Raw genomic sequence first — 9,891 nt, 5'->3', positions numbered from 1 at the left:
ATGTTACCAAAATTTAATTTCTTTATTCATGGACGTTAGGCAAAGAAAATTTATAGACTTTTGTTATTGGTGATGGCAATTTGGCCCCTTTAGTTCAATGCCATTATTTTGTGACCATTAGTCCTACAATCATCTACCAAATTCAAATCTATTTACTGTTATTTATTGGTGACCACTCTGCTTTCCACTTCTTCATCACCTCTAATTTCATTGAACTTAGTTTTTTTTTTTTTTTTAAGTAGTAGCTAGTCTTTTGAGCATGATCAAACACTAATTTAACCCTTTAGACATAATTCAATTGAATTAAATTGTTTGATTCAAATAGTTGAATTAAATACGGGGTTAAATTGTTTGAATTAAATTGATTCGCTTGGTGGCATTGATAGAGCGTGGAGCTCCATACAGATGAGAACGCACGTGACAAGAAACTGACCACAGTGAACTTGCCCAGCTTGAGCATGATATAGCAAATAATATTATTGAGTATTCATAATTCTTCTTCATTGTCACGTTTATCTCTCAAAATTCTTGTTTCTCTTCTCTTTTACTCTCTTCCTTTGTCTATATTAATTTTGAGTTCACCTTACATCAATAACTACGGTTTTGCATCTGTCTATTGCGTATGGAACTTATTCGCTACAACTATATTAATGGTCGGATTGAGTATTGACTCAAGATTTAAGGCAAACTAGTCCAAATATCATATTAAACCTTCTGTTTTTGGTTTTTGGTTTTCGGGGTTGTTTTTTCTTTTATTTTTATTTTTATTGGTGTAATTGGACTCATCCGTGATTATTTGTAAAAATTTAAGCTTTTAGGTTATCTGTTTCATTTTCGTATCATTTTTCTTTGAGTTATATAATAGTACCTGATCATTCCATAGAATTAGTCTTTGCATTTAGAATCTTGAAAACTTCTCCAATATATTAAACTACATTCTCAAGAGTCATAATTGACATTACATCAATTTTCTCAAAACAGAAAAACAAAACAAAAAAGAATTCATCAAAATTTACACATCTTTTGTTGTTTAATATATTTCATTTCGACATTGAAAAACGCATGTTATTGATAGGGTATTATAAACGTAAGAAACTCCTATAACTTGTATACTATTTAGTGATGGTGCATGCATGATTAGTGGACAAAAGCTTGTTCCGGCGATACTGTCCAAGAAATAAAAAGCTTGTTTTTATAATAATTAAAGCAAAGCAAGACCCACCATTTAATTGACCAGATCAGTTTATATCCAACAGTTCATATTCTTCATTAATAGTAAATTTATGTGACTGATTGATCATGGCCCATTTGCTTTAAACAGGAGGAAGTTGAAACACAGGGTTCGTATTATTATCCTGTTTAATGAAGCTTTCTACTGTAGGGTTAATTATTAGCGGTGTATGTTTATATAAGTCTTTAAAGCGCACTTTGCGCTTTAAAATAATAATTATATAAATTGTTGTTTTTGAAAAAAAGATGAAGAAGAAAAAAAAATACATAAAAGAAATGAAGACAAAAATAAGAAAAAAAATTTGAAGTAAAAAACACGAAAAAATAATTTTAACTTATTTTGTTGTGTTTTATATTAGTTATATTTAGTTTTGTTTAATTTGGTATGATTTTATTTATTTTAGTGCATTTTTGTTTAATATTATTTTTATTCAAATTATTCATAGTAATTTTATTTGAGCAGTAGCAGAATTTTAGCGTAAAACGGTGTTAAAATGGATAAAATCAGACCACAAATTAGTTTAAAGTAAATAAATAATTATAATAAAATTAGAAATGATTTTAGTAGTCGAATAAAGCTTATATGCGCGTGAACAATAAGCGCATAAAAAGAGAGTGGAACAGTAGGCATGCATCTGATGGGCCAGCCACGATTCAGCTTATATGCGCGTGAACAATAAGCGCATAAAAAGAGAGTGGAACAGTAGGCATGCATCGGTGGGCCCAGCCACGATTCTCAAGTAGCCAATTATAACGCGGCGAGTGGCGGTTCTGCCGGCCACTTTTCATCAACGTTTGATTCCCTGCATTGTGATTCATGTGAGTTCATTTTCTCAACAAATACATTCGGACACGTGACAAACTAAAAGGATGAACCATTTACGCAATGACGCGTATATTCTACTAAAGAAAACAGCTAATTAAAGCTTGAGATGTGACCCAAAAGAATACAAAAATAACTTAACCAAAACTTTGAATAGTTCTTTTGTGTTTAGATGAATAGTAATTTGTGTCTACATGAATAGTAAGTACATTCCCCTTGAATATATGGTTATCGATGTTTATAAATGTTACATTTAATTAACATTAAAGTATAGTATCTATTCTTTTTGTAGGTTCGAGTTGAGAATTTGAATTAAAAAGTAAATTTATGTGGAAAAAAAGGCTAAAAAATATAGAGCTTTTTTGGTTGAACCTAAAACTCTATACTTGAGTTAATTAACATTAATATTATTAACAATGTTAATAAACATTATTAGCGGCGTATGTTTTCAACTGACATACTTGTATTATAAATTATATTCTCAATACTTTTTTAAGCTGATGTAATTTGAACAAGATCTAATAGTAAGAAATTAAGCCTAAAAGTAAAATGAAAATACATGTAAAATTAGAGCCGTTTAGTTCGTTAATTCAAATTTTTAATTCGAATAGAGATGTAACTTTACGTGAGAGTTTTTTATTATAGTAAAAAATTAAATGTAACTGTTATAAGAGCTTTTTATTGTAATAAAACTCTAATTAATAAAATAAATGAGTCCTTAATAATTTAATATAATTTGAGATAAATCTATTGGTAAGAAAATTTTTTTTCCAAGGTGAAATTGTCCCCGCATAAATTGCAATTGTTTCCCCACAGTTTTTTTTTTGGGTTAACCTTTTGTCTTTTTGCTCAAAAAATATATTAAAAACAAAAAAAAAATAGAATCGGCAAATCCTCGGCTAAAAATAGCCCGCCGACCTCTATTTAAAAATGAAGCCCCAACCAGATTGTGCCACGTCACTACAATTTACACAAAAATGGGTTCTCTCCTACGTGGCGCTAAACTGAATAGGATACAGGTTGTCCTGCGCCGCAGAGGAGTCAAACTTGATTTCATGATCGTTCGGTTGCCTACAAAACGCCCGTAACAGAGAGGAAAAGGAGAGAGAAAGAGAGGAGAGAGAGAAAGAGAGGAGAGAGAGAGAGACTGTAATGCTTTCACACATCAGAGCTGCTTCTTCTTCTTCTTCCTTCTTCTCTGCTGCTTCGTAAGGAGAAGATAAGAAGAGTGTTTCAGAGAAACAAAGGAGAAAAGAAAAAGAAAGAGAAAGATCTAATGGAGTACGAGAGGATACACCAAGTGCAGGTATTCACAAGGGAAAAAAAAAATCACCACTGACCCATGTCCCATTTCCCATTTCCTTAAGCTTTCCAACTTTTTTATAGTTTAAATTTTTTTGCAACTTAATCTAAGCTCTCCTCTATTTTTTTTTTTCTCTTTTTTGTTCTTATTATGTTGTTGTACTCTCTTATGGTAAACCAGTTTCTTGGTATTAAGTTTTAGCTAATGCCTAACAGCTTCTCTTCCTTTATTTTTTCGTTCTGGGGATTGGGTTTGCTTAAAATACTATAATTTTGAACTAATTTTCATGTTCCCATTTTGTGTTTTGGTGAATTCTTAATTGGTTTTTTTTTTTTTTTTTTCAACCGGTTGTTGTGTGTGTTATGTGGACAATTGTAAAGTGTGGCTTTCAATGTGTCTTGCCATCAATAAGCACTTGTGGACGTTGATTTTGTCTTCATTGGACTTTTGGGAGAGGGATATTTCTTTTGTGTTGTCCATTTCGTTGATTTAATTCATGAATATAATTCCAATTGGTAAAAAAGAATTAAGAAGAAAAACTTCATTGGACTTTTGGGAGAGGAATATTTCTTTTTTGTTGTCCATTTCGTTGATTTAATTCATGAATATAATTCCAATTGGTAAAAAAGAATTAAGAAGAAAAAACAAACTTTTATTTTTCTTTGGGAGGTTCTTGTGACAATTGTGGCTCACCATTTACCTTCAAACTTAAAATGTTTTTATTTCATTGTTGTTTAAGATGATTCAGAATGATTAAAGTGAATAGTTGTTGAGTTTATTTTGTTCGAATTGATTTTTTTTTTTGCCCCACACGCACACTTTTGGGCAGCTTTTCTGAGTAGTGGACTGGAATGAGTCATGTGGGTGTAAGTTAAAGTTGTCCTTTTGGTTTTTATTCCCTTGTTTCTTTTTTTTTTTCTTTGGTTGAATTGCAGACTGGCATGATTTCTCCAAGTAAACTGAGGATGAAACTCATGGGGCCCCACCATCTGAAGAAGAAAGATGGATCCAACAGTAACTCCTCAAGAACTTCTCCTTCTAAGCTTGAGGATTCTGATTTTGTAAAGAACAGCTTATTAGCCACTGCAAATGGAGATGAGGAAGGTCTGCTTCTTTTTCTTACATTTATGAACCATATATTCAGGTTGCGTCTGATATGAGGGTTCAGATGGGGGTAGTTTTAGTTTTAGAACTATAACCAATCATGGTTTGAACTTGGGGTCTAAATTATAATTCTAGAACTGGAATCAACATTTGAACTATCCAAAATCAAGGGAGAGGTGGTTTTATTTTTTAGGTGGTTCTGGTTTAAAACATCACATCAAAATTCAAATCTTAGAAATAAAACCATTTAAACTAACCACTGGTTTTTAAGAACTAATTTTATCTTTTACAAACAAACAAAAGTTTAAACAGGATCACAGTTCTAGAACCCCGAACCAAACGCAACCTCACTTTCACACTTGGTTTTAGGCAGAATCAGAAAAAAATTTCAGTGGAACACTATAAAAGAAATTAGAGATATTTATTTATTAAATGGGAACATAATTATATATTTGACTATCTAGTGGGGGCAGTTATACTTTTTCTTATAAAGTGGCTGTACATTTGCAATTACTAGATGCACAACTGAATGTTTTACCAACCAAAATAATAATAATAATAATAATAATAATAATAATAATAATAATAATAAAAAACAATAAAAAGAAGAAAGTGGTAGAAACATCTGCCTACCTTGTTTCCTTACCTTAGTCTCATGTCCTACTTAGTGATTTTTTGTTTTGTTTTGTTTTGTTTTATGCTGAGGAAAAGTTTCTTATTGGAACTAAACTAAACATGTATATATTGGCCAAAAAAAAAGATGAAAATTAAAGATGTATTATCTAAGCTGACTTAACTAGCATTTAATTCATATGCCTTCCAGTTACAGCTCCTTGCCTAGAAGTTCCATCCATGAAATTATCCGGAACAGCTGCATTGGATCGGAGACAAGCAGAGCAGACTTTGAACTCGCAAAAGGAGTCGTTACCAAAAGAAAATGGTAACAGCACTACTCGGGTAAGACTCCAGCAAAGTTCAAAGGGTGACAGCAGTAGTTCAAGTACAGTTCATCCTGTGAGAATTATGGAAGATGACTATCTTGATTATGATAGTAATGCTAGTTCTTCTAGCTTTGAGTTTCATAAAGGAGAGAGATCAGGACACAATCCCATTTCAAGGTCTTTTTTTTTTTTTTTTTTCAACCGGTTGTTGTGTGTGTTATGTGGACAATTGTAAAGTGTGGCTTTCAATGTGTCTTGCCATCAATAAGCACTTGTGGACGTTGATTTTGTCTTCATTGGACTTTTGGGAGAGGGATATTTCTTTTGTGTTGTCCATTTCGTTGATTTAATTCATGAATATAATTCCAATTGGTAAAAAAGAATTAAGAAGAAAAAACAAACTTTTATTTTTCTTTGGGAGGTTCTTGTGACAATTGTGGCTCACCATTTACCTTCAAACTTAAAATGTTTTTATTTCATTGTTGTTTAAGATGATTCAGAATGATTAAAGTGAATAGTTGTTGAGTTTATTTTGTTCGAATTGATTTTTTTTTTTGCCCCACACGCACACTTTTGGGCAGCTTTTCTGAGTAGTGGACTGGAATGAGTCATGTGGGTGTAAGTTAAAGTTGTCCTTTTGGTTTTTATTCCCTTGTTTCTTTTTTTTTTTCTTTGGTTGAATTGCAGACTGGCATGATTTCTCCAAGTAAACTGAGGATGAAACTCATGGGGCCCCACCATCTGAAGAAGAAAGATGGATCCAACAGTAACTCCTCAAGAACTTCTCCTTCTAAGCTTGAGGATTCTGATTTTGTAAAGAACAGCTTATTAGCCACTGCAAATGGAGATGAGGAAGGTCTGCTTCTTTTTCTTACATTTATGAACCATATATTCAGGTTGCGTCTGATATGAGGGTTCAGATGGGGGTAGTTTTAGTTTTAGAACTATAACCAATCATGGTTTGAACTTGGGGTCTAAATTATAATTCTAGAACTGGAATCAACATTTGAACTATCCAAAATCAAGGGAGAGGTGGTTTTATTTTTTAGGTGGTTCTGGTTTAAAACATCACATCAAAATTCAAATCTTAGAAATAAAACCATTTAAACTAACCACTGGTTTTTAAGAACTAATTTTATCTTTTACAAACAAACAAAAGTTTAAACAGGATCACAGTTCTAGAACCCCGAACCAAACGCAACCTCACTTTCACACTTGGTTTTAGGCAGAATCAGAAAAAAATTTCAGTGGAACACTATAAAAGAAATTAGAGATATTTATTTATTAAATGGGAACATAATTTTATATTTGACTATCTAGTGGGGGCAGTTATACTTTTTCTTATAAAGTGGCTGTACATTTGCAATTACTAGATGCACAACTGAATGTTTTACCAACCAAAATAATAATAATAATAATAATAATAATAATAATAATAATAATAATAAAAAACAATAAAAAGAAGAAAGTGGTAGAAACATCTGCCTACCTTGTTTCCTTACCTTAGTCTCATGTCCTACTTAGTGATTTTTTGTTTTGTTTTGTTTTGTTTTATGCTGAGGAAAAGTTTCTTATTGGAACTAAACTAAACATGTATATATTGGCAAAAAAAAAAGATGAAAATTAAAGATGTATTATCTAAGCTGACTTAACTAGCATTTAATTCATATGCCTTCCAGTTACAGCTCCTTGCCTAGAAGTTCCATCCATGAAATTATCCGGAACAGCTGCATTGGATCGGAGACAAGCAGAGCAGACTTTGAACTCGCAAAAGGAGTCGTTACCAAAAGAAAATGGTAACAGCACTACTCGGGTAAGACTCCAGCAAAGTTCAAAGGGTGACAGCAGTAGTTCAAGTACAGTTCATCCTGTGAGAATTATGGAAGATGACTATCTTGATTATGATAGTAATGCTAGTTCTTCTAGCTTTGAGTTTCATAAAGGAGAGAGATCAGGACACAATCCCATTTCAAGGTCAATCTCAAGACCTATGCCATCTAAGTGGAATGATGCCGAGAAATGGATAATTAACCGGCAGAATCTGCAACCTAATTATCCCAAAAGGAATGCTTTGCAGAACCAAACGAATCGGATGCCAGTGACAAATATGATGAGGGTTGCTCCAGAATATGCTAATTGTGATAACAAGTTGTTGTTTAGCCGAGTGGCGGAGACAAAGCGGGTTGATTTCTGTCAACCTGCATCGCAGATTGGGTATGATAAGTTCTCGTTTGTTTCTGCCGGGAGTCAAGCTTATGCGGGGAATGCATTGGTTGATCAATCTGCTCAAACTAAGGACTTAAACGAATTTGAGGATTTAACCAGACCAAAAGGTCAAGCTGATGAGACTACAGGTTTGTACATTTCCTTGTCCGTTGCCTTTTCCTCTGTATGTCTTGTTTCAATGTAAACCATCTAAAAGAGCACTTGCTCATATATATATATATATATATATATATATATTTGACATGTTATAAGCAGGATTGTTCTGATATTCAAAAATTGAGAAACAGAAGATAAATGTTTTGCCCTCTTTTCTTCGTTCATCATGCAGGCATTCCTGCCATAAGATCAGTTTCAATGAGAGACATGGGTACTGAAATGACGCCCGGTACAAGTCTTGAGCCTTCGAGAACTGCAACTCCTGTTGGAGCAACCACGCCACTTCGCAGCCCAACTTCATCAATGCCATCGACTCCTCGAAGAGGTGCACCAGCTTCCACTCCCATTGAGCCCAGCAACGGTGAGGAATCACACCTTCCATCAGACAACAGTAGGAGAGAATTATCGGAAGAAGAATTGAAGCTTAAGACTAGGAGAGAAATTGTAGCACTCGGAGTTCAGCTTGGCAAGATGAATATTGCTGCTTGGGCAAGTAAAGATGATGAGGAGAAGAAGAGATCTTGTGCTGAAGCAGGTGATGCTGCAAAGATTGAGCGTATTGAATGCGAAAAGCGTGCTGCTGCCTGGGAAGAAGCTGAAAAATCTAAACATACGGCAAGGTTTTTTCTTCGACCATTTTACTTTCAGAGCTTGTAAAACTTACTTGCTTTTGATAAACGGGGAGTTGGTTTTCTTTTGTGCTTTCGTAATCTATGTTCAAATTTTCTACCGTGGCTACCTTGACGAGCTGAATGTTGACGTTGCTCAGATATAAGCGTGAAGAAATCAAAATCCAAGCGTGGGAAAGTCAGCAGAAAGTAAAATTGGAAGCGGAGATGCGGAGAATAGAGGTACTTGAAATTCTTCTCTTCGTCGTTTTCGTCTACTGAATGCTTTCCAAAGTTTGAATCCTCGGCTTGAAATTCTTGTTTCTGATAAACTTGACTAAACTGTGTTGACTCACTAAAGAGCATCTAAATGCCTTCATATTGGTAATTTGGTATAATACCATTGATGCCTGCTTGCATATATTCTTACCTTTTGTCTATTGAACCAAATTTTGTAAAGCGCACACTCTGTACAGCATTTTGTATTGTCTTGCTGAATATTTAAATTTGAAAATTTCACTTGATTGCTGATTCAGTAAAAGCCAAATAGTTGATAAACGACTCAAATAGGAGTAGTTCTGTTCTGAAACCCAAGACAATATGCCTTGAAACAACAAGTTTGATTCCTGAAATGGCTTTAACATTTTAACTTCTACTGGTCTTGAGCAACATTTGAGACTTGATCTAAACACAACTTCTTTCAGGCTCAAGTTGAACAAATGAGAGCGCAGGCACACGCAAAGATGGTGAAGAAGATCGCAATGACAAGGCAAAGATCAGAAGAGAAACGGGCAGCGGCCGAAGCCAGAAAAAACCGGGACGCAGAAAGAACTGTGGCTCAAGCCGAATACATTCGTCAAACAGGAAGAATGCCTTCATCTCAGTACATGTGCTGTGGTTGGTTGTGATAAACTTGGGAACAAACACATAAACAAGAAATACTTCTTACCTACTGCATAGCCCAAAATGGCCTCTCATGTCTTGGTTCAATATACTCCTCCATGACCACCCAGGAAGTTGCTTCACAACATTGTGTGTAAAAGTTGTTTACGTATAGTGAATTTTTGCAGTGGACTATGTTTTAGTTGAGCATGAATTGTTCATGAACCATTGTATAAATGTTTTCTTCCTTTCAGAAAAGGTAGAATCTCCATGGTGTAAATGGCTGTGTTTGTTTACACTATTACGTGTACCACCATATCATTAACCACTTGGTACACCAAAGGGTGTGTGTGTTGAGAAATAGTCCAGAAACATTCTTAGATGAAGAGCAGTCTGCATCAAACTTAACGGACCAACCGTATTTAACCAGCTTATATATATATATATATATATATATAAACAATGTTAAAGATATCAACTCTAATCCAAACTTAAAGAAAAAAAAATGACTATGAAGAGTTAGTACAAAAGTAAGGATTAATTAAAGTTGGTCTCCTCGATTATATCATAAAGTAGTGCGGTGAATAGACAAGTCACAAAATTTTCAAATTTATGAGC

General features: G+C 33.8%; 1 protein-coding gene across 5 annotated transcripts; it reads left to right on the top strand.

The window, feature by feature from the left end:
* The first annotated feature begins 3,153 nt into the window (after positions 1 to 3,153).
* LOC21394683 (remorin 4.1) lies at positions 3,154 to 9,681 on the top strand. Of its 5 annotated transcripts, none has more exons than XM_024161670.1 (7): positions 3,154 to 3,359; positions 4,292 to 4,460; positions 5,290 to 5,578; positions 7,376 to 7,755; positions 7,956 to 8,403; positions 8,553 to 8,634; positions 9,096 to 9,681. In XM_024161670.1, exons 1-7 carry the CDS (start codon positions 3,330 to 3,332, stop codon positions 9,297 to 9,299), a joined length of 1,602 nt encoding a protein of 533 aa, XP_024017438.1. In that variant the 5' UTR covers positions 3,154 to 3,329; the 3' UTR covers positions 9,300 to 9,681. The 5 variants fall into 5 exon arrangements, with proteins under 5 accessions (XP_024017438.1, XP_024017437.1, XP_024017441.1 ...); XM_024161669.1 differs by having other exon boundaries at positions 5,284 to 5,578; XM_024161673.1 differs by lacking the exon at positions 9,096 to 9,681 and having other exon boundaries at positions 5,284 to 5,578; positions 7,956 to 8,398; positions 8,553 to 8,624.
* The last annotated feature ends 210 nt before the right edge of the window (positions 9,682 to 9,891 follow it).

This window comes from Morus notabilis, unplaced genomic scaffold (assembly GCF_000414095.1).
Source record: "Morus notabilis unplaced genomic scaffold, ASM41409v2 Scaffold658, whole genome shotgun sequence".
NCBI classification, from domain to species: domain Eukaryota; kingdom Viridiplantae; phylum Streptophyta; class Magnoliopsida; order Rosales; family Moraceae; genus Morus; species Morus notabilis.
Note: the sequence above shows the minus strand (reverse complement) of the source record. Positions and strands in the feature narration are given on the sequence as shown.